The 25488-nt window shown below is 34.9% G+C and overlaps 1 protein-coding gene across 2 annotated transcripts in view; it reads right to left on the bottom strand.

Moving 5' to 3' along the window:
- Positions 1–20644, bottom strand: part of ddr2l (discoidin domain receptor family, member 2, like) — a 46677-nt gene extending 26033 nt beyond the window's left edge. The window contains exons 1-4 of one of the 2 annotated variants that reach the window (XM_055011352.1): positions 20397–20644; positions 3696–3794; positions 2508–2610; positions 1363–1438 (exon numbers count right to left, since the gene is read on the bottom strand). In XM_055011352.1, the coding sequence (XP_054867327.1) occupies positions 1363–1438; positions 2508–2610; positions 3696–3756 (240 nt within the window). In that variant the 5' untranslated portion in view covers positions 3757–3794; positions 20397–20644. The remainder of the gene's footprint in view (positions 1–1362; positions 1439–2507; positions 2611–3695; positions 3795–20396) is intronic. The other variant, XM_055011353.1, reaches the window with a different exon arrangement.
- Between the last annotated feature and the right edge of the window lie 4844 nt (positions 20645–25488).

The raw sequence follows: 25488 nt of genomic DNA, 5'->3' as shown, positions 1-25488 counted from the left end.
GTAGATACTGACTGAAGGTTTATCCTCTAACGTTGGACTAACCTGCAGATACTGTCTGAAGGTTTATCCTCTAACGTTGGACTAACCTGTAGATACTGTCTGAAGGTTTATCCTCTAACGTTGGACTAACCTGTAGATACTGACTGAAGGTTTATCCTCTAACGTTGGACTAACCTGCAGATACTGTCTGAAGGTTTATCCTCTAACGTTGGACTAACCTGCAGATACTGTCTGAAGGTTTATCCTCTAACGTTGGACTAACCTGTAGATACTGTCTGAAGGTTTATCCTCTAACGTTGGACTAACCTGTAGATACTGACTGAAGGTTTATCCTCTAACGTTGGACTAACCTGTAGATACTGTCTGAAGGTTTATCCTCTAAGGTTGGACTAACCTGTAGATACTGTCTGAAGGTTTATCCTCTAACGTTGGACTAACCTGTAGATACTGACTGAAGGTTTATCCTCTAACGCTGGACTAACCTGTAGATACTGTCTGAAGGTTTATCCTCTAACGTTGGACTAACCTGTAGATACTGACTGAAGGTTTATCCTCTAACGTTGGACTAACCTGTAGATACTGTCTGAAGGTTTATCCTCTAACGTTGGACTAACCTGTAGATACTGTCTGAAGGTTTATCCTCTAAGGTTGGACTAACCTGTAGATACTGTCTGAAGGTTTATCCTCTAACGTTGGACTAACCTGTAGATACTGTCTGAAGGTTTATCCTCTAACGTTGGACTAACCTGTAGATACTGTCTGAAGGTTTATCCTCTAAGGTTGGACTAACCTGCAGATACTGTCTGAAGGTTTATCCTCTAACGTTGGACTAACCTGTAGATACTGTCTGAAGGTTTATCCTCTAACGTTGGACTAACCTGTAGATACTGTCTGAAGGTTTATCCTCTAACGTTGAACTAACCTGTAGATACTGTCTGAAGGTTTATCCTCTAACGTTGGACTAACCTGTAGATACTGTCTGAAGGTTTATCCTCTAACGTTGGACTAACCTGTAGATACTGTCTGAAGGTTTATCCTCTAACGTTGGACTAACCTGTAGATACTGTCTGAAGGTTTATCCTCTAAGGTTGGACTAACCTGTAGATACTGTCTGAAGGTTTATCCTCTAACGTTGGACTAACCTGTAGATACTGTCTGAAGGTTTATCCTCTAACGTTGGACTAACCTGTAGATACTGTCTGAAGGTTTATCCTCTAACATTGGACTAACCTGCAGATACTGTCTGAAGGTTTATCCTCTAACGTTGGACTAACCTGTAGATACTGTCTGAAGGTTTATCCTCTAACGTTGGACTAACCTGTAGATACTGTCTGAAGGTTTATCCTCTAACGTTGAACTAACCTGTAGATACTGACTGTCTGAAGGCTCCAGCTGTCCTTCAGGACACCAGGCACCGTCTCCCTCCTCCCGGTTCAACCTGCAGACACACAAAACACACAACTGATCAACAAACTCAAGCATCTCCACAGACTTCCTGCACATTTCCAAGACTTTTAGGTAGATTTTTTTAGACTGTATTTGACATCTAAGAGCAGAAAGCTGGATGTTTATACTGTAACAAGTGACTTTAGACAACACAGGTCCCTTCATATCCGATCACACAGGAAGATGAAGACCTTCCAAGTCTTTATTTATTTCATAAAATTTTTCATTTTCACATTAAGAAAAAAAGTCATGTATTATCGTTGCAAAGTATTTTTAATTGTCCTTCATAAAGAAGAACAAAGCAGCTGCTTTTTATTCTTCTTCTAAAAACTCACTAGCGATGAGACAAACTTCAGATTTGGTTATTTTTGATGCTGAGTGTCGACACAGGTCACAGAAATGGACGTATTTTGTGTTTCGGTGAGGTGTCTTTTGTCCCTTAGCAGTTTTTTTTTTGTTTATTTATGCAATTTCCTGTCCCTTTGTAGTGTTTTTAAGTCACTTTGTGGTAATTTTCTGTTCTTGTGATTATTTTCTGTCTTTCTGTGGTGTTTTTTTGTTTCTTTGAGGTCATTTCCTGTCTCTTTGTGGTCTTTTTTAGTCACTTTGTGATCATTTTCTGTCATTTTGTCATAATTTTGTGTCCCTTCGTGGTCTTTTTAAGGCACAAAATGACCACAAAAAAACAGAAAATAATCACAATTATTTTCTGTTTTTTTGTGGTCATTTTGTGCCTTGTTGCAGTGTTTTTTGTTTTTTTTTTCATATAATTTCCTGTCTCTTTGTGGTCTTTTAGTGTCTCTTTGTGTCTGTTTTGCGTCTAATGTTTTGTGTTGTGGAGCTTTAGTGGAACCTGTAATCTAAACTAAACATGGAAGTGAAATATTGAACATTAAATGTTGAGATTATACGTCACACAGAACACGTGAACTGATTTTACACAAACTAGTGAGACGCTGCGAATGATGCTGACATAGTTTAGATCTAAGCGTCACATCGGCCATGTTTGTAGTCCAGACCAGCTGCTATATGGAGGGACTTGTAGTTTTCTGTGTACTGACCTGGCGTACTGCGGTCCCGTGGTCTCGTACCATTGGCTGGACGCCGTGATGTCATCATCCTTGATGCGTCCATCCTCCATGCCCAGGGCATAGCGGCAGTGAGCTGCAGACACACAAACACAGCACAACACAAACACAACCACAAAACAAAACAACACAACACAACACAAACACAACCACAACCACAAAACAACATAACACAACACAAATACAACCACAAAACAACACAACACAAACACAACACAACACAAACACAAAACAAAACAACACAACACAAACAACCACAAAACAACACAACACAACACAACACAAACACAACCACAAAACAACACAACACAACACAAACACAACACAACACAAACACAACCACAAAACAAAACAACACAACACAACACAAACACAACCACAAAACAACACAACACAAAACAAACACAACACAAACACAACCACAAAACAAAACAACATAACACAACACAACACAAACACAACCACAACACAACACAAACACAACACAAACACAACCACAAACACAACCAGAACACAAAACAACACAAACAAAAACACAACACAAACAAACAAAAACACAACACAAACACAACACAACCACAACACAAACACAACACAAACACAACAAAAAACAAACACAACACAAACACAACACAACCACAACACAAACACAACCACAACACAAACAAAAACACAACACAAACAACACAATCAGAACACAATCAGAACACAACACAAACACAACACAAAACAACACAAACAGAACACAATCAGAACACAACACAAACACAACACAATCAGAACACAACACAAACACAACACACAACACAAACACAACACAATCAGAACACAACACAGCACAACACAGCCACAACACAAACACAACACAGCACAACACAACACAACCACAACACAGCACAGCACAGCACAACACAAACCAAACACAACACAAACATAACACAAACACAACACAAAACAACACAACACAATCAGAACACAAACACAACACAAACACAATCACAACACAAACACAATCCGAACACAAACACAACACAAACACGAACACAATCAGAACACAAACAACACAAACACAACACGAACACAATCAGAACACAACAGCTTTCAGAGCTTTTCTGAGGTTTAAAACGTGGTTTCTGGATCAGACGAGTGTTTTTTTCTCACCGGGGTCGATCTGTCCGAAGGCTGCTGTGGTTTGAAGGATCAGCAGCAGGAAGAGGTGCATGATGGTCCGCCGGTCACGCCAACAAACACGCTACATCTCTGAGACACACAAAGACACACAACAGTCAGTTTTAACCCACTCTAGGTTCATTTTTAACTTTAATATAAAGTCCTGCAGAAACAAAACAAAGGAGGAGAAAGACCAGAAATTAATTATTTATTTCAGATTTTCACACAAAACGAAGAAATGAGTCAATTTAAATCATCTTTAAACCTAAATTTGGATTCTAAGATGCAGTAGAATAAAAGACAAAGTTCCCAAAATCTCATGGTTAGATGCAATTTTATTTAGTTCTTCCTTCATTTTTAGCTACATTTTCACATTTTTTACATTTCATTTGAACACATTTTTTCAAAAATATAAATTTCTATTTTTAAATTTAAAAAAAATGTTTTATTTAATTACAGATAATATCGGAACAAAAGTAATAAAAAACAAACAAACTAAGTATTAATTTACATTTTGACTATAAAAAATAAATAATGAAAAAACTAATAAAAATTAAGCAACAATAAATATAAAATAATAAAATAAAATAAATGTTAAGTGATAATAAATAAAAAAATACTAAAACGCATTTAAATAAAACTAATTTAAATTAAATTAATTTTTTTTAAATCTAGTTTTATGGATGTTTGCTGTTTTGCAAAACTTGCAAATTTATTGTTATTATTATTATTATTATTATTATTATTATTATTATTATTATTATTATTATTATTTAGTCGAGTTATTTTACAGATTTTCCTGTTTTGTTATAAAACAAATTACAGATAATATCTGAGTAAAAGTTAGTAAAATTAATTATTATTAATTAATATTTTGATTATAAAAAATAAAAATGATAAATAATTAAATAATAAGTAATTATAGATCAATAATAATTAGTAAAGTAAAATGAAAAAAAATCTAATTCAATTAAAACAGGTCAAAAATATAAATAATATTCAGTTCAAAATTGTTTTTGTTCACAAACTGTAATTTAATGAACTTTTTGATGTAATTTAACACGTTTTTGTTGATATTTTGACAAAAGAGACACAAATAATGTGAATTCTTTGAAAACATGCTAATAAAAATCATTAAATAATGGAGATTTTCATGAATAAAGCATTAAATTTCCTCCTTTAAGGCATAAAAAATTTAAATGTTTTACTTTTAACAGGAAGAATGAAGTTTTATTTCTGCATGAAGAGAAATTTAACCGATTATCTGAGTCAGAAAGTTTCTCTAAACAGTCGAAGTCTGAAGCTGAGATTTCACGTTATAAATAAAAACCTGGAAAGAAACAGCAGTGGCCCACGCACTGTTGCGCAACAAAAACACACACTGTAACACACAATAACACACAATAATACACTATAACACACTATAACACACAATAATACACTATAACACACAATAATACACTACAACACACAATAATACACTACAACACACAATAACAGACTATAACAGTGGGTGGCTGTGGCTCAGGTGGTAGAGCGGGTCATCCAATGATCGAAGGGTCGGCGGTTCGATTCCCTCTCTGTCCTAGTCATGTGCTGTTGTGTCCTTGGGCAAGACACTTTACCCACCTGTTCTCCAGTGCTGCTACTCACACTGGAGTATGAATGCGTGTGAATGTTGGTGGTGGTCGGAGGGGCCGTAGGTGCAGATTGTCAGCCACGCTTCCGTCAGTCTGCCCCAGGGCAGCTGTGGCTACAAACGTAGTTTACCACCGCTGAGTGAGAATGTGTGAGTGAATGAATAATGGATTCATTGTGAAGCGCTTTGAGTGCCTTGAAAAGCACTATATAAATCTAATCCATTATTATTATTATTATAACAGACTATAACACACAATAACGTTTCTGCTTTGTTATTCCTCTAAAACTGGACTAAAACTCATTTCTGTTGCTGCTTTTCCTCTAAAACTGGACTAAAACTAGTTTCTGCTGCTCTGTTGTTCCTCTAAAACTGGACTAAAACTCGTTCCTGCTCTGTTCTTCCTCTAAAACTGGACTAAAACTAGTTTCTGCTGCTCTGCTGTTCCTCTAAAACTGGACTAGAAGTTGTTTCTACTGCTGCTTTTCCTCTAAAACTGGACTAAAACTCGTTCCTGCTCTGTTCTTCCTCTAAAACTGGACTAAAACTAGTTTCTGCTGCTCTGTTGTTCCTCTAAAACTGGACTAAAACTCGTTTCTGCTGCTCTGTTGTTCCTCTAAAACTGGACTAAAACTAGTTTCTGCTGCTCTGTTGTTCCTCTAAAACTGGACTAGAAGTCGTTTCTACTCTGTTGTTCCTCTAAAACCTGACTAGAAGTTGTTGCTACTCTGTTGTTCCTCTAAAACTGGACTAGAAGTGGTTTCTACTCTGTTGTTCCTCTAAAACCTGACTAGAAGTTGTTGCTACTCTGTTGTTCCTCTAAAACTGGACTAGAAGTGGTTTCTACTCTGTTGTTCCTCTAAAACTGGACTAGAAGTGGTTTCTACTCTGTTGTTCCTCTAAAACTGGACTAGAAGTGGTTTCTACTCTGTTGTTCCTCTAAAACTGGACTAGAAGTCGTTTCTACTCTGTTGTTCCTCTAAAACTGGACTAGAAGTCGTTTCTACTCTGTTGTTCCTCTAAAACTGGACTAGAAGTTGTTGCTACTCTGTTGTTCCTCTAAAACTGGACTAGAAGTTGTTGCTACTCTGTTGTTCCTCTAAAACTGGACTAGAAGTTGTTGCTACTCTGTTGTTCCTCTAAAACTGGACTAGAAGTGGTTTCTGCTGCTGCTTTTTCCTCCTCCAGGAAGTGAGTTCATCCTCTGGGCTTCTCTTTATGTAATGAGCTGGCCTCAGATCAGATTCCTGCACCGTTGCTCATCTCCAGGATCACATGACCGGAGGGAAAAGCAACGAGACGGAGGAAAGTTTAGAGTCCAGAGAGACAAAGAGAACATGGAGAACAGCAACATGAGAACCAGGAGAACCTAAAGAGAACTCACTTTAACTGAACTAAACCTCAGCTTTAAGGCCTGAAACAACCAGAGAAGCAGAAACAGCAGCTCAGAGTCGACAGAAAGAGACCAAATGTTCACTTTTAAACAACAAAACGAGTTGTTTTTATCAGATTTGGTTAAAGCCGGAAAAAGAAACAACAGGAAGTAAAACAGCTGTTAGCGTTATGAGTAATCTGCACTCTAAATAATAACTGTCATTTACAAATAACTAAAGAATAATAATAATAATAAGCACTGTTAAAACATGATGATTTAAAAAGGGCTTAACTGTAATTTATTGAATAATTTATAGATATTTTACCAATCCCCTTTTTTAAAATTTAAATTACAAAAAAAATCATAAAATCACAGACTAATTTCCATGTTATTATTTAAAAAAATAAGAGGATTATTATTATTATTATCATTATTATTATTCTATCCTTGTTATTATATTTTGTCTGCATATTTCCTTTAACCCTAACCCTTCTTTTAATAATTTTTAAATTAATGTTTATTTATTTTATCTATTATTATTTTTTCCATGTTTTAATTTTTTCTGTATATTTCCTTTAATTCTTTTAATTTTATTTTTAAAAAATTAATACACTAATTTATTTTAACTATTATTGTTGTCATTATTATTGTTTTTATTATTTCATCTTTGATGATTTTTCTGCATATTTAATTCTTTTTCTTGATTTTTAATTAAAATATTTCCTTGTTTAATCTACTTACAATTCTTATTCTTATTATTTTATTCTTGTTTTTGTTTTTCTGTATATTTCCTTTAATTTTTTGATAGTCTTTATTTAATATATTTATTACTATTATTATTATTATTATTATATTTGTTTTTATAGTTTTTCTGTATATCTGTTGTAATTATTTTAATAGTTTTTAAAATTAAAATACTTATTTTTCTATTGTTATTATTATTGCTTTTTTAAATTAACAGTTCTCGTATCTCTTTACTCTTCTTCTTATTATTATTATTTTTTAGCAGCTTTTATACTTTTACTTTCTGTTAATTCTTGTTTTGGATTAGTTTTGGTATTTTTTGAGTTTTTATTATTTTATTTATTTCATATCTCTTCAACTCGTCTCTTTCTGTTTGTTCTGAAACAGTTTCTGTCTAAATAAAGTTATTATTCAGTTTTTTTTAGCTGTGATTCCTCCTCCTCCCTGTTTTCTTCCTCCTCCTCCTCGTTGTATTTTTTTCCTCCTCCTCCGTCAGAAGCGACTGAAGCCAGAAGCCTCAACATTCCTGACATTCAACGCAACCCAGAGCAGTGAGGAATCCACACGATTCTCTGCAGAGTTCAGCGGGAACAAGACGGCAGAACGACATTTACATCACCTTCAGCCTCAAACCAGCCTCAGAGCTTCATAAAAACAGCAAAACGATGAGAACCTGCAGCTGGAACCACCTGGAAACCTCCATTTATATCACCAGAAGACTAAAAACCAACCTCAGAGCTTCATTAAAACAGCAGAGAAACGCAGAAAAACAACAAATCCAGGTGGAAATGTAGAAACATGACAACTTTTAACTGAAATTTATCCAATTATTCACTGATATCTTACTGATTTATTGTTAAATTACAGATAATAACCAGGAAAATCACAGAAAAAAAATGAAATTACACGTTAACCATTAAAAATAAGAGGAAAACAGTAAAAATGTTCACTTTTAAAAAGTTTTGGAATTCTTTTTTTACTTTGACCTTACATTACACATATTTTTACCATATAGATAAAGAAAACAAATCAATATATTTATTATTCATGTCTGTTAGGAAATGAAAATGATAAATAGGTTTTATAGATTTCCCTGTTTGATAAATTAAAGATAATAATTAATTAGAAAAAGTATTAATTTACATGTTGAATATAAAAAAAACAAAAAAACATGTGATCATAACATTTTATTTATTCTTACTGTATTTAAATCTGTAAAAATATGAATATTTTACACATTTTTGCTGCAGAAAAATTCTGTATATTAAGGATTGAAAAATGGTAAATAAACTGTTATTTTACAGATTTTGACTGTTTTGTTAAATTACAGATAAAAATTTGCAAAATAACTGAAAACGGCATTAATTTAGAGAAAAAAACTGTAAAAATAAGAGAAAAAATATTAATTTGCATGTTAACAGTTAAAAGAAGAAACAATAACAGGTAAAAATTGTAAGTATCCACATGAAAAATCTGTATTTTTGTATTTTTTTAAAAAACGTGTGATTATAAAATTACAGATGTTTTTAACGTTTTTCTTACTGTACTACAGTAAAAATATGATTATTTTACACATATTTGCCGTCATTTGACAGAAAAATTCAGATTTTTAAGGATTAAAAAACGGTTAAAAAAAATGCTATTTTACAGATTTTCAATGCTTTGTAAAATTTTTTTGTGTTTTCTGTTTTAGTGTGACTCTAAAATTATATAAAATAGAAATAAACCAAATAGAAAATAAATCATTATATTTATTATTTATGACTATTGTAAAATTATAAATAGGTTTCACTCCTATTTCACAGATTCCTGTTTGATAATTTACAGATAACAACCAGTAAAAATAACAGAAAAAAGGGATGAATTTAAATTTAAAAAGCAAAAAAAAAAAAAAACTGTGAATAAGATTCACATCAAAAATCTGTATTTTTGTTAATTTAAATTTGTATGTTTCCAACAAATGATCATAAAATTATAGCAAAAAATAGAATTATTCTAGCAGATATTTGCTGGTATTTGAATGAAAAAATCAGTTTGGCAAAGACTGAAAAATGACACTATTTTTCTATTTAACCCTCGTGTTGTCCTCATTTACAGGCACCAAAAAATGTTGTTCCCTTGTCTGATAAAAATCCAAAAATTCAGCAAAAAAATTCCCCAAATTTAGAAAAATTTGCAAAATCTTCAGGAAGAAAATTCTATAAAAAAATTCCCTTAAAAGTTTTATTTTAATTTTTTTTAATCACCAAATTTGGCAAGAAATAGAAATAAAAAAATAAAAAAAATATAAAAATTATAAATATTTTCAAAAAATTAATAAAAATCTTCCACAAAATTCTGAAAAATATCTAAAGTGATTACATATTTATCAGTAAAGCTTGTAATATTTTCTTTAAGAACATTCAGAAAAAAATCTACCAAAATACAGGATATTTCACTGGATTTTGTTTGATTTTTTTTCTGAATGTTCTTAAAGAAAAATTTTTTAAACATTTTTTTTTTTAAATCAAAAAATGTTCAAAAATTTCCCCAAAAAATTTGAAAATGTGGAAGTTTTCATTGCGAAAATGTTTTTTTTCCCACATTTTCAAACTTTAAAACGGGTCAAGTTGACCCGCAGAACGACACGAGGATTAAATCCGCAAAAATCTGGTTATTATACAGATATTTTTTGGTATTTAGAAGGATTTTTCTGTAATTTTTATTAATTAATATTAACTAATTTTTATTATTAATAATAATTAATCAGCATAAAATCTGGCCACAGGTTTTATTTGAACAAACATTAATGTAGAGAAGCTTCAGATATCCTCCAATAACCTGGTTTAAGAAGTAGATTTAACATCTTGACCACAGAAATCAGCCCCAGATGCATTTAAGGAGCCTCAGGAGATCCTGAAGTCAGATTATTTTCAGCTGTTTTTTGATTACACAACATGATAAACAAGGAAACGCTCACAAAAACACACAAAACAACACACACAAACACACACAGACTGTGAGTCCAGAAACATAAAACCCATCAGACTCTGATCAGAACAACTAAACAGAAACAAAGATTTATCACATTCTCTGATTAAATCTTTCAGACGACCTCATCTTTAGCTTCCTTCACTGAAACCGACGTTCACACAAAAACATAAAAATAACCGAGTTTAAACCGGTCAAAGACACTAAAGACGCTCTGAAACAGGCTGAGTGCTGCTAAACATGAAAAATAAATCCAACATCTGAACCCCAAAACACAGCAGGAGCTTTCAAAATGAGGGTTAACATCAAAGTAATCACCAAAATTACAACAGTTCAAGTTTCCGACAGTCCTTGAATACATCATGTGGGACTTTATCAGGAAAATTAAACAAATTAAAATCAAAAATCACTTTATTCTGACAAAAAACCCGTTTGCACCAGAAATAGCTAAATATCAGCTCATGTTTTTGGATATACGACGACATTACTGACCATGAAATCAGCAGGCTAATGCTAATGCTAAAAAATATGACCTGATGCAACAAAACACCTGAAGAATATCTGGTGGATAAAAATCAGAAGCTGATCATAAACAAAAACGCAAAGAAAAGGAGTTTAACTTTGAAGCGTTTCAGTTGTCTTCCAAGTCTGAGTTCTCATGATGCTGCCACCACCATGCTTCACATCATGATGCTGACACCACCGTGCTTCTCATCATGATGCTGCCACCACCATGCTTCACATCATGATGCTGACACCACCGTGCTTCTCATCATGATGCTGCCACCACCGTGCTTCACATCATGATGCTGCCACCACCATGCTTCACATCATGATGCTGACACCACCGTGCTTCTCATCATGATGCTGCCACCACCATGCTTCACATCATGATGCTGACACCACCGTGCTTCTCATCATGATGCTGCCACCACCATGCTTCTCATCATGATGCTGCCACCACCATGCTTCACATCATGATGCTGCCACCACCATGCTTCACTTCATGATGCTGCCACCACCATGCTTCACATCATGATGCTGCCACCACCATGCTTCACACCATGATGCTGACACCACCATGCTTCACACCATGATGCTGCCACCACCATGCTTCACACCATGATGCTGCCACCACCATGCTTCACATCATGATGCTGCCACCACCGTGCTTCACATCATGATGCTGCCACCACCGTGCTTCACATCATGATGCTGCCACCACCGTGCTTCACACCATGATGCTGCCACCACCATGCTTCACACCATGATGCTGCCACCTCCATGCTTCACATCATGATGCTGCCACCACCATGCTTCACACCATGCTGCTGCCACCACCGTGCTTCACATCATGATGCTGACACCACCATGCTTCACACCATGATGCTGACACCACCATGCTTCACATCATGATGCTGCCACCACCATGCTTCACATCATGATGCTGCCACCACCGTGCTTCACACCATGATGCTGACACCACCGTGCTTCACACCATGATGCTGCCACCACCATGCTTCACATCATGATGCTGCCACCACCATGCTTCACTTCATGATGCTGCCACCACCATGCTTCACACCATGATGCTGACACCACCATGCTTCACACCATGATGCTGACACCACCTTGCTTCACATCATGATGCTGACACCACCATGCTTTACATCATGATGCTGCCACCACCATGCTTTACATCATGATGCTGACACCACCATGCTTTACATCATGATGCTGCCACCACCGTGCTTCACATCATGATGCTGCCACCACCGTGCTTCACACCATGATGCTGCCACCACCGTGCTTCACACCATGATGCTGCCACCACCATGCTTCACATCATGATGCTGACACCACCGTGCTTCACATCATGATGCTGCCACCACCGTGCTTCACATCATGATGCTGCCACCACCGTGCTTCACATCATGATGCTGCCACCACCGTGCTTCACATCATGATGCTGCCACCACCGTGCTTCACATCATGATGCTGACACCACCGTGCTTCACATCATGATGCTGCCACCACCATGCTTCACATCATGATGCTGACACCACCGTGCTTCACATCATGATGCTGCCACCACCATGCTTCACATCATGATGCTGCCACCACCATGCTTCACATCATGATGCTGCCACCACCATGCTTCATATCATGATGCTGCCACCACCATGCTTCACATCATGATGCCGCAAATAAAATACTAAAACCAATCACTTTTTTAAACAACACATAAAAACAATCAAGGCGTTTTTGAAATTGGTGCAGTTTAAATTATTTGATTAAATATTGTCTAAGTGTGATCTGTTATTATTTGTTGCTGCCTTCATCAGGTTCACAGTTTCAGAGTAAAACGAGCCTCAGCAGAACGTTAAACATGCAAACGTAACCTGAGAGGAGACGACGGACAGCGGTTTAGATTTTCATCTCCAGCAGAAAACCAGGTATAAATAAGTGCTTCTAAAACTTCACTTTCTGAGGGAATCTGGACCTGAAGCAGCTGATTTTCCTGCAGCTTAAAGAAGTCTGGATGAGCTTCATGAACAACAGGATGAAAATGATTACCTAAATGTGTGAAGAATTCAACAAAAACAGTATGAAATGTTCTATAAATGGAGCTAAACTATAGAGAATAACACCAGGTCTGTGCTGGTTTCTCTCTAATTAATCCAGAAAATAACAGAACACATGACTTTATAATGAGTAAAACCTCATTATGTTGCATTAAATGTATGAAAATCACTCGACAGGTTCCCTAAATTGAAGCTGGTTTAGGTTTTTAGTGTGTGAGTTCATGTTTTTATGAATCGACGGTCTGGTTTGAGAGAAAATCTGCAAACATTTTGATAAATGAAGCCTCAGCAGTGAAGCCGAGCAGCAGCTGGTTTAAAAAAAGCTGCTGGTATCTGAGGAATGTGAGCAGCTTCGGTTAACATGTCCAGCTCCGAACGGACCCAAGAGGAAGCCAAAAGAAAGAAAGAAATCTGTGTTTTTAAAGCAGAATGAAGGAAAATACAGGAACAAGTGTTAATATACACGTTTAACCATTAAAAATAAGAGGAAAACTGTAATAATGTCCACTTCAAAAAGGTTTTACAATAAAGTTCTCATTGTTTTTAAACTGTGAACCTAAAATTATTGATTTTTGTAGCACATAAAAAATAATATTAAAAAATATACATATATATTACAATAATGTTTAAAAATAAATTTAATTTGAAAGTAAAATAAAAAATCCTTATATTTATTATTTATGTATTTTAGGCAATGAAAATGCTGAATATGTTTTACAGTTTTCCCTGTTTGATAAATTACAGATAATAATTACTGTAAAATAACAGAAAAAAGCATTAATTAACTAACTGTATATAAAAAAAAACAAAAAACAGACTAAAACTGTAAATAAAGTCGATTTTCAAAATCTGTATTTTTGCACATTTAAATTTGTTCTTTTAGAAAGAGTGATCAGGATCATTTCTATTGTATTTAAATGTAAAAAATATTAGTATTGTGCAGATTTTTGCTGTTGTTTGACAGAAAAATTCTGTATATTAAGGATTGAAAAACATTAAATAAACTGTTAGTTTACAGATCTTCTCTGTTTTGTTACAGATAAAGTTACAGTTATTACAGATAATAACCAGTAAGATCACACAAAAAATGTTTAATTTAAATGAATGTAAAAAAAAAAACTATTTAAAAAAAAAAAAACAACAGGCTAAAACTAAATAAATAATCACAAAATAATCCCAACTTTAAATATCAGTATTTTTATACATTTTAAATTACCATAAAATTATTTTTATTTTTTAACTGTATTTCTATCCATAAATATTACTTTGCAGATATTTGTCGTTATTTGACAGAAAAATTCTGTGTTAAGGGTTGAAAAACAGTAAACTAACTGTTGTTTTACAGATTTTCCATTTTGTTAAAATTACAGAATATAACCAGTAAAATCACAGAAAAACAGGATTAATTTACATGTTAAACCTTTTTTAAAAAAATCTTTTTTTTTTAGAATTCATTCTTTTACAATATTTGATGCCAAAATTACTAAATTTAATTCAGCAAAAAATAATATTTAACAGATGTTTGCTGATATTTCATTGTAATATGCCACTATTCTTAATGTAATCATGATGCTGCCACCACCGTGCTTCACATCATGATGTCACTAGTCTCTCAGATCTTGAGGACGTCCTGCTCTAGTCAGATTTATTCATGTTCCATCTTCCTTCCATTTCTTAATGATGGATTTAACTGGACTCCAGGAGATCTTCAGGAACTTGAAATGCTCTTGTATCGTCCTGACTGATGCTTTTCAACAACCTCTCCTCAGAGGTTCTTCAATGTTCTTTAGTCTTCATGGTACAGTTCTATCCAGGAGTTCTGATCCACCAGATACAGGAGTCTTTATGTTACCATCAAGAGTCTTTTATTTGGTAGATTCTTGTGAAAAAAGCCAAATTAAATTGACAATGAGGGAAACATTTTTTATAGGATATATCTGAGTTATTTTGTCTTCAGGTTCTAACGTTCTGATCTCTGGTTGGTTAAATTGATGGTAAGCAAACCACCGGTTCTCCTCCGTCCTGCAATAACTCTACCTCGTCTTTATTCCTCTCATTAAAGCCGGTCTGAATGACGTCCTGCAGCCATGTTTCCACGTTCCAGCAGATCCTCCATGTGGTTTCTTAATGTCTTAATGAGACGCCGGCTGCAGCAGATGGAAACTCGACTCGTTTACACTCATCTGTAACCTGCTGCTGCTATCACGCTGCCTGCAGAAACCTTTTCTAGTGTTTGTATGAAAACCAGCTTCAGATGAGAAGATTCAGATGCCCTAAAGGTTCTTCTGAGGGATTTAGCTGGAAGGACGTCACATTTTGGGGTTTTCCTCAAACTAGCATGGAAGACAGCATCTCTTAAACATCTGCAGGTAGAGATCAGGATCAGTTATCATCCTCAGGTAGAGCTGGACTGATCTGGGAGGAGATCTGGATCTGATGTGGATCCGGAGGTTTCGATGATCCTGCTGAAACAGTTTGACGTCACGTTCAGAGGAGCTCAGAGTTTTCTGGCTCTGCAGTGATAGTTTCCTGCTTTATATCAACTCACTGTTGCTTCCTGAAGCCAAAGTTTCCAGATAAAAGAAAGTCTGATTATTCAACATCTAATCTGCCAACTGAACTCCAGACTCCAGATCTGAAGGTTCAGGAAATCACTTATTTAGAGCAACAAAGCTGATAAAGCAAACAAGCGACGACTTTTACAGCTAATTTAACCCGTTAATGTTCAAAATGAATGCACGGTGGTGGCAGCATCATGATGTGAAGCATGGTGGTGGCAGCATCATGATGAAGCACGGTGGTGGCAGCATCATGATGAAGCATGGTGGTGGCAGCATCATGATGAAGCACGGTGGTGGCAGCATCATGATGAAGCACGGTGGTGGCAGCATCATGGTGTGAAGCATGGTGGTGGCAGCATCATGATGTGAAGCACGGTGGTGGCAGCATCATGATGTGAAGCATGGTGGTGGCAGCATCATGATGAAGCACGGTGGTGGCAGCATCATGATGTGAAGCACGGTGGTGGCAGCATCATGATGTGAAGCATGGTGGTGGCAGCATCATGATGAAGCACGGTGGTGGCAGCATCATGATGTGAAGCACGGTGGTGGCAGTATCATGATGGGACTCCCTGTTATTGACTTTCTGAAGCTAACATCCAGTTTTTTAATATTTTTTGATGCTATAAACTTTCAAGAAAAGTCTGGAATTGAAACATGAAATGTTTTTATTTGCTTCTGGTTTTAATCCCCTGAGATGATCTTTGATGCTTCAGGTCAGATTTAGTTAATTTAAATACAGCTGATTGAGACATTTCTGTCCTGTCTGTGCTGGCATATGCTAAGTGATAGCATTAGCATTAGCATGAATGAATTAATGATGAAATACAGTGGATATTAGCTTTAGTTCTGGTTGATTCTTGCTCATGAAGTGCATTGTGGGATTTTGGAAACCCGTGTTGGCGCCAACGTTCTCCTGAACCTGTTAGCATCCAAAACCCACCAGTTTAGCCACAGCTAAAGAGACAGAACCGGTCGATAATCCAGTCTGAAGTCCTGAGCCAATCTAAATACCTCCAGCAGCATTCTGCATACCTGCCAGCCCTACAGCAGCATGTAGCTGCATGTATGTGAACAGAGCTGCAGTGCGGCTACAGAAACACGGATTCAAAGCCTCCAGGTGTGGATTTAAGAACACGGAGATATTCCTGTCTGCAGGGTCAGAATTCTTTAAAGTCAGTTCAAGAAAGATTTAGAGCCTCATTCTGCAATAAATCCACTAAGAATAAGATGACAATTAATCTTTTATGTAAGTCAAAAATCAACCAAATCTGAGAAAACCTCCTCAGAACCATCTGGTTCTTCATCTCCAGTAACTTTAGTTTATTTAATTAAAGTTCTACCTTTATACTGGGAATATTTCCAGAGTTCCAGGTCCTTGAGGAGAACGTCCCCTGGAGAAAGTTCTAGAGTAGACCTACCGACAACTGGAGAAAGTTCTAGAGTAGACCTACCCGCAACTGGAGAAAGTTCTAGAGTAGATCTACCGACAACTGGAGAAAGTTCTAGAGTAGATCTACTGACAACTGGAGGAAGTTCTAGAGTAGACCTACCCACAACTGGAGAAAGTTCTAGAGTAGATCTACCGACAACTGGAGAAAGTCCTAGAGTAGATCTACCGACAACTGGAGAAAGTTCTAGAGTAGATCTACTGGCAACTGGAGGAAGTTCTAGAGTAGACCTACCCACAACTGGAGAAAGTTCTAGAGTAGACCTACCGAAAACTGGAGAAAGTTCTAGAGTAGATCTACCCACAACTGGAGAAAGTTCTAGAGTAGATCTACCGACAACTGGAGAAAGTTCTAGAGTAGATCTACCGACAACTGGAGGAAGTTCTAGAGTAGACCTACCCATAACTGGAGAAAGTTCTAGAGTAGACCTACCGAAAACTGGAGAAAGTTCTAGAGTAGATCTACCGACAACTGGAGAAAGTTCTAGAGTAGACCTACCGACAACTGGAGAAAGTTCTAGAGTAGACCTACCGACAACTGGAGAAAGTTCTAGAGTAGACCTACCAACAACTGGAGGAAGTTCTAGAGTAGATCTACCAACAACTGTACAGTCAGTAAAATTCTTTCACTAAACTGTAATTTCCAGAACTTCTCTGTACTCAAACACAATAAATAGTCATAATATATTATTTTAAAAAATAAAGAATAAACTGAGTCTGACGATAGATTTTTGCCAAAAGAAACCTACAGAGCACGTTTCAGAAGAGAGAAATATCATCTCAAAGGTTTTATCTTCCATAAATCAACATAAAACCTGTTTCTGTCTTTATTACACGCAGGTTTCTATCATATATTTGATGTATTTTCTGCTTGGATGTTTAATAATGCAGCACAATGAGGTTTTAGTTCCATTTCTATTCACATTAGTTGCTGCCATTTTATTATTTTGTTTTAAAATGTTCAAATTAACTTCAATATTTGACTTTTTTATTGCTTTGCTTGGATAAATTGAGCACATTTACAGCGACGTTTAATAATCCAGATAAAAACTGATGAATTGAAAATATAACTGGAGTTTCAGCTGAAGAGGAGAATAAAAAACTGTTTCAAACCACACAAACAAACAAACCTGACCAAAGAGAAGTGGCGCAAAATGTACAAAAAAATCTATATAAATCAGTTAAATAAGAGACAAACCTTCCTCTGAAACCCAGAAAAGAACCGTTATTAGACGTAAAATGACAGCGGAGGACAAGAAAAAGTTCTGCAGAAGGAAATAAACCCTGGAGAAGGTTTCCTGAGGACCAGTTTGTGTTTGAAGCTTTGAGTCGCTGCTGTGAGTCTGAAACGTGAGACGACTGAAAATAACCCAAACATGATCCTGAAACACCTCAGAGCAACACAACAGACACACAAACTAACAGCACAACAGACACACAAACTAACAGCACAACAGACACACAAAACAACACAACAGACACACAAACTAACAGCACAACAGACACACAAACTAACAGCACAACAGACACACAAACTAACAGCACAACAGACACACAAACTAACAGCACAACAGACACACAAAACAACACAACAGACACACAAACTAACAGCACAACAGACACAAACTAACAACACAACAGACACACAAACTAACAGCACAACAGACACACAAACTAACAGCACAACAGACACACAAAACAACACAACAGCCACACAAACCAACAACGGACACACAAACTAACAACACAACAGACACACAAACTAACAACAGACACACAAAACAATACCACAACAGACACACAAACTAACAACAGACACACAAAACAACACAATAGACACACAAACCAACAACAGACACACAAACCAGCAACACAACAGACACACAAACTAACAACAGACACACAAAACAACACAACAGACACACAAACTAACAACACAACAGACACACAAACTAACAACAGACACACAAACTAACAACACAACAGACACACAAAACAACACAACAGGCGTTTCTCCTGATTGATGAAGCAACTAATCGCTGTAATATTAAATTCATTAAATGTGTTTAAATGTGTGTCGTCTGAAGAAATAAACAGTGAAGCTACAGATTGAATCATTTCAATTATAATAGAATTAAGGTCAGTTTAGGGAACAAAACAACAAATATTTGGCCTCTAGACGGTTAATTTATGCTTTTATAAAAATAAATTATTATGGAGGGATTATTAAGTCTGAGGAGTTTGATGGAGATGATAAAGTGTTGGGAAGTCAATTAATGAATCACAAAGAGACGCAGAATGAGTCAAAACAACCACAAAGAGACACAAAACAACCACAAAGAGACGCAAAATGAGTCAAAACAACCACAAAGAGACACAAAACAACCACAAAGAGACGCAAAATGAGTCAAAACAACCACAAAGAGACACAAAACAACCACAAAGAGACGCAAAATGAGTCAAAACAACCACAAAGAGACACAAAACAACCACAAAGAGACACAAAACAACCACAAAGAGACACAAAACAACTACAAAGATACACAAAATGAGCCAAAACATCTACAAAGAGACTAAATGAGTCAAAACAACTAAAGAGACGCTAACGCAAAAACTCAAAAAATACGCAAGAAAACAACTAGAAAAGATGCAGCATGAACACAAATGGATGCAAAAGTGCCACAAAGAGACACAAAACAATCACAAAAACAAAAAAAACAACCACAAATGATGCAAACCAACAATACAATGATGCAATATGATCACAGACACACAAAAACAACTACATTTTGTGAGTCTTTGTAGTTGTTTTGTGTGTTTTTGCTGTTGTTCTGTCTCTGTTCACATTGATTTTGCATCCGTTTGTCTTTATTTTGCGTCTCTTTTTGCAGCTTTTGTGACTGTTTTTTGTGTATTTGTGGTCATTTGTTGTGTATCTGTTTGTGTCTCTTCAGTCAGTTTTCTGACATTTTCCAGTTATTTAACATCTACTTTCGTCCTTGTTGCTTCTATTTTCCATTTAAATGCTCATTATTTGGACATAAAGATTAAAAACGAGCCACAAAAAGACTTCAAACTTTAAACATCTTCAGGTTTTGCAGCTGTTTTGTCTCTTTTGTGTTTTTATCTGATTTACATTTTTCCACATGAATTTTGTTTAATAATAATCCAATAAAAAATGCTTCTTTTTCTCTCCTGCTTCATTTTTAGGACACTTCTGTGACCCTGGAGCCTCATTTCGGGATATTTGTGTGATTTCAGGCTGAATCTCCTCTGACCTCCTGCAGGCCTCAGCGGAGCCTCCAGCGGCTCCTCTGCGCTGCTCTGGCCGCCAGACACGCACCCTCCCCCGGACACTCTCCGCCTACCTGTCCGCTGCGGCTCCGGCGGCTCCTCTCCGGTCCGATCCGCGTCCAGTCCGGCCGCTCGGCGCTGAGAAGGTCCGGAGGGCCTCAGAGGACCATCGTGGAGGAGAATAAAGAGTTTTTATCTCCCAGATGTTCACTTCTTATCTCCTCCTTTAGCTGGATTCTGGTTTCTGCGATGGAACAACCAGAAGAAGAAGTTCTGCAAACTCCAGAGACAGAAGGGAAAAAAAGTTCTGTGTATTTACATCACATCCCGTTTCCGAAGAGGAGGAGGAAGAGGAGGAGGAAGAGGAGGAGGAAGAGGAGGAGGAAGAGGAGGAGGAAGAGGAGGAGGAAGAGGAGGAGGAAGAGCCTGACATTGGAGAAGTTGGAGGAAACGCGTAAAAGGTTCCTCCGGAGGGCGCACAGAGATTCAACCTCCTAGGAGACAACTTCCAGGGTTTTTCTGCATCTTTGTTCATGAAATCTCTCCACAGAGGCTTTATTTAGTTTAAAAAAATAGAAAATATCTCATTTAAACCCTCAAACAGGTGTGTTTCTGCAACTGGATGTACATTTTGTCCATTAGAGTCGAAAATAAAGAAAGAAGAGACACAAAATCAACACAAATGGATGTCAAACAACTGGAAAGACTCACAAACTGTGCACTAAAAGCATTAAAAGTGAACAGAAGTGACACAAAATTAATGCAACCAGTAAAAAAATGTAAACAAAACAACCAAAACTGATGAAAAATGGCTGCAAAGATGCAAAACAAACACAAAAACACAATAATTTTTTTAAGAAGATGCAAACAAACAAAAAAAGACAAAACAACCACATACTAACACAAAATCTGATTTAAAGAGATGCAAACTGAATAAAAAAGATGCTAAATAAACACAAATATATATAAAATGAAAGTAAAGATTCACAATAAGACACAAAAATGAGGATTAAAACATTCAAAGTGACTAAAACTGACACAAAATCAACACAAACTGATTCAGAATGACTACAAACTGACCAAAAGCAGCAAAAGAGACACAAAATAAACTAAACAGATGTTTAAATAACTGGAAATACCCACAAAATTAGCATAAAAACATTAAAATTGACTAAAAGTGACACAAAATCAACACAAACTGATACTAAATTAATGCAAACAGTATAAAATTCAAACAAAACAATCAAAACTAGATGCAAAGTGGAACACAACAACCACAAAGACACAAAAACAGATGCAAACCAACAAAAAATTGATGCAAAAGTCCCGTAACATACAAACCAAACTGATAATAATGTGAAATCAGCCATAAAGAGATGCACACTAACTTAAAAAAAAGATGCAAAATGAATACAAATATATGTAAAATGACAGTAAAGGTTCACGAAAAGACCAGAAAGAGACACAAAAGGAACACAACCAGATGCAAAACCAACACAAATAGAGACAGAACAGCATTAAGGACACAAAAATATACCAGAAAGAGATAAAAACTGATAACAAATGAATGCAAAATGACAGCAAAGACAGAAAATGACAAAAAATTAAATTGAAACTGATGAAAAATCAGTGCAAACAGACAAAACAACAGCGAAGACGCGCAAAATAACCAGAAAGAGATAAAAATCGGTGCAAAAACAGACTCAAAATGAACACAAACTAATGATAGTTTAAACAGAGATAAAAGTTCTTCTAAGACACACAAAAGGAAAAAACAACTAAAAAAGTGACACAAAAGTAATTTAAACAGTAAAAAACTAACAGAAAACCAAAACACAGCATGAACCAGACGTTCAGGACGTTAGAATAAAGTAAAAAACTCTGAATACTCCAAAGTACTCGAGTAAAAGTACTTTTACCTTCAGTGTGTTTGCAGGTTTCCTCCAGTAGGTGGCAGCAGAGAATCACTGGATTCTGTAGAAATAATAAAATAATTAAAATAATATTTACATAAATACAACGAGACACAAAAGGTTTTACATTTTATTTAATAAACATAAACTGAGGAACATTAGAGGTGGAAAAAGTAAAATAGATAGATTAAAAATAAAAAGACTAGAATATAATAACTAAAGAAATATATAAATAAATGCCAAAACATAATTAGAAATAAATAATATTGTAAAAGATTCATAATTTCATTCTTTACACACTTATATGATTTTTTAAATTGACAGTTTGTTATCAGAAAATTAAAAACTATTATTAAAATAATAATAATAATAATAATAATAATAATAATAATAATAATAATAATAATAATAATAACAATAATAATAATAATAATAATAATAATAATAATAATAATAATAATAATAATAATAATAATAATAATAATAATTTCAGTGTTTCTACAAAAATAAATCAAATTTAAAATTGAAAAAGAAAATTTAAAAATAAAGACAACATTTATTTTAAGGGTTGTTTCTGGAAAATGATAATTTTTTATGAGATGGTTATTATATTACTGTTTATTTATTCATTCATTCATTCATTCATTTATTTATTCATTCATCTATTTATTTATTCATCTATTTATTTATTTATTCATCTATTTATTTATTCACTTATTTAATTGTTTATTTTTATTTTTTGTTTTTAACGTTCTTATTTATTTATTTATTTATACATCCATCAGGTGGCGCCGCTGCTCTTTTTTATTTTCCTGTTTCCACTCAGATTTCCATCTTGTCCTGCTTTGACTGCTTATATTTGGTTTTATTTATGTTGTTAAATTTTCTTTTAAATTTCTTTTATTGTTTTTTATTTATTTATTTATTCATTTATTATTATTATTAGTATTAGTATTATAGTCTCAATGTACTATTTATTTTTTACTGTATTTTTAATTTTTTTTCTTTTAATCTGTTATTTTTTTTTTTCAAGAAAAAGTTTAATTTTATTTAATAAAATTTTAATTATGAATGATTATCTTAATTATATGTTTTAAAGCTGCATGTTCAACCTGGCTGTTAATAAAGTGAGATTTAAAGACAATTTTATGTTATTTTTTATGTTATTTAATGAATTAATTTGGTTTAATTTATGCTGCTAAACGTTATATATTTATTTGTTTTTATTGATTTAAATGTAGTGTTTTGCAGTATTTTTTCCTTTAATCTAACTTTATCTGTTATTTGAAAATTGTGTTTATTTTTATTATTTTTTAAATCTTTCGATCTATGAGTCACAATCAGCCAACTCTAAATAATTAAACCTTTAAGAGAAGCTGCAGCTTTAAAACAAGCTGATAAAATGGAAGAATTATGGTAAAATTAGTTTAAAAAATAGAAAAAGAACAAAAACCTGGAATAAAACCACACATTTAAAACCTTATAGCTCACTTTTTTAGTTCACATCAGTTCAATAAAACTTTATTTATCCATTCGGGAAGTTGGATTTTGTTCAAAACTTAAAGACAGACATAAAAACAGGTTTTAAATCATATATTTAACTCATTTATTCACTGAACTACATTAAATCAGAGTCATGGAGAATCTGAGGAAATGTTACAGAAAGAACTTCCTCAAAGTTCATCCTCTGAACTCAACCTCAAAAACTAAAATCACCAGAATCAGAATAAAGAATCCAACAGAAACCTGGAAACACAAAGCTTTTATTATCTCTTAACTCATCGGCAAATAAATTCAATATATATTCAATATATATATATTTACGTCGTCATTCTTTTAAAGTTTCCGTCCATTTAATGAATCTAAATCCAACATTTAGTCTTTTTATAGCTTTTTTTTTTCTCTAGGCTGTAAAACAAAAAATTTTTAATTGTAGTTTTCATTGTAGCTGTTTTATAGTTTTCTTAGTAGAAGCTCAGAAAATAAACTGTAAAAAAGTCAAACAATGTTTAACTGTTAGATCATATTAATTTTTACTTTATTTAAATAATCAAAAAATATATTGGTTGTTATTTGAAAGACAAATTCTGCAAATAAAGGATTGAAAAAAGATAAATCCTTTTTAAAACAATTATTTTAGAGTGTTTTCCTTTATGTAATTTAGAGACAATAACAAATAAAATCACAGAAAAATAGAATATGAATTAACATGTTGGCTGTAAAACAAATTATTAAACAAATAAATGTCCAATTATGACATTAGTTCTTTTGTTCCTTTTATCACAAAATTCACATTTAAAAGATGATTAAAATATTTTTTTGTTGATTTCTTTACAGAATATAAGCATAGTGGTGGCAGCATCATGATGTGAAGCACGATGGTGGCAGCATCATGATGTGAAGCATGGTGGTGGCAGCATCATGATGTGAAGCACGGTGGTGGCAGTATCATGATATATGAAGCATGGTGGTGGCAGCATCATGATGAGAAGCACGGTGGTGGCAGCATGATGAAGCATGGTGGTGGCAGTATCATGATATATGAAGCATGGTGGTGGCAGCATCATGATATGAAGCATGGTGGTGGCAGCATCATGATATGAAGCACGATGGTGGCAGCATCATGATGTGAAGCATGGAGGTGGCAGCATCATGATGTGAAGCACGGAGGTGGCAGCATCATGATGTGAAGCACGATGGTGGCAGCACCATGATGGAAGCATGGTGGTGGCAGCATCATGATATATGAAGCATGGTGGTGGCAGCATCATGATATGAAGCATGGTGGTGGCAGCATCATGATATGAAGCATGGTGGTGGCAGCATCATGATGTGAAGCACGGTGGTGGCAGCATCATGATATGAAGCATGGTGGTGGCAGCATCATGATATATGAAGCATGGTGGTGGCAGCATCATGATGTGAAGCATGGTGGTGGCAGCATCATGATGTGAAGCATGGTGGTGGCAGCATCATGATGTGAAGCATGGTGGTGGCAGCATCATGATGTGAAGCATGGTGGTGGCAGCATCATGATATATGAAGCCTGGTGGTGGCAGCATAATGTTTGTTAACTCATAAAATCTCACAAAAAAGTATTAACTTACATGTAGACCATCAAAAATAGAACTATAAAAAACACTTTGAGCAACTGTGTATTTTTACTTTTTTTTTACAGCATTTGATGGTAAAGTTACATATTTTAGTGTTTATTGTGTTTATTTTTTTTTTTTAAAATGTAATTATTTTACAG

Source organism: Amphiprion ocellaris, chromosome 6, assembly GCF_022539595.1.
Source record: "Amphiprion ocellaris isolate individual 3 ecotype Okinawa chromosome 6, ASM2253959v1, whole genome shotgun sequence".
Classification (NCBI taxonomy): Eukaryota; Metazoa; Chordata; class Actinopteri; family Pomacentridae; genus Amphiprion; species Amphiprion ocellaris.
Note: the sequence above shows the minus strand (reverse complement) of the source record. Positions and strands in the feature narration are given on the sequence as shown.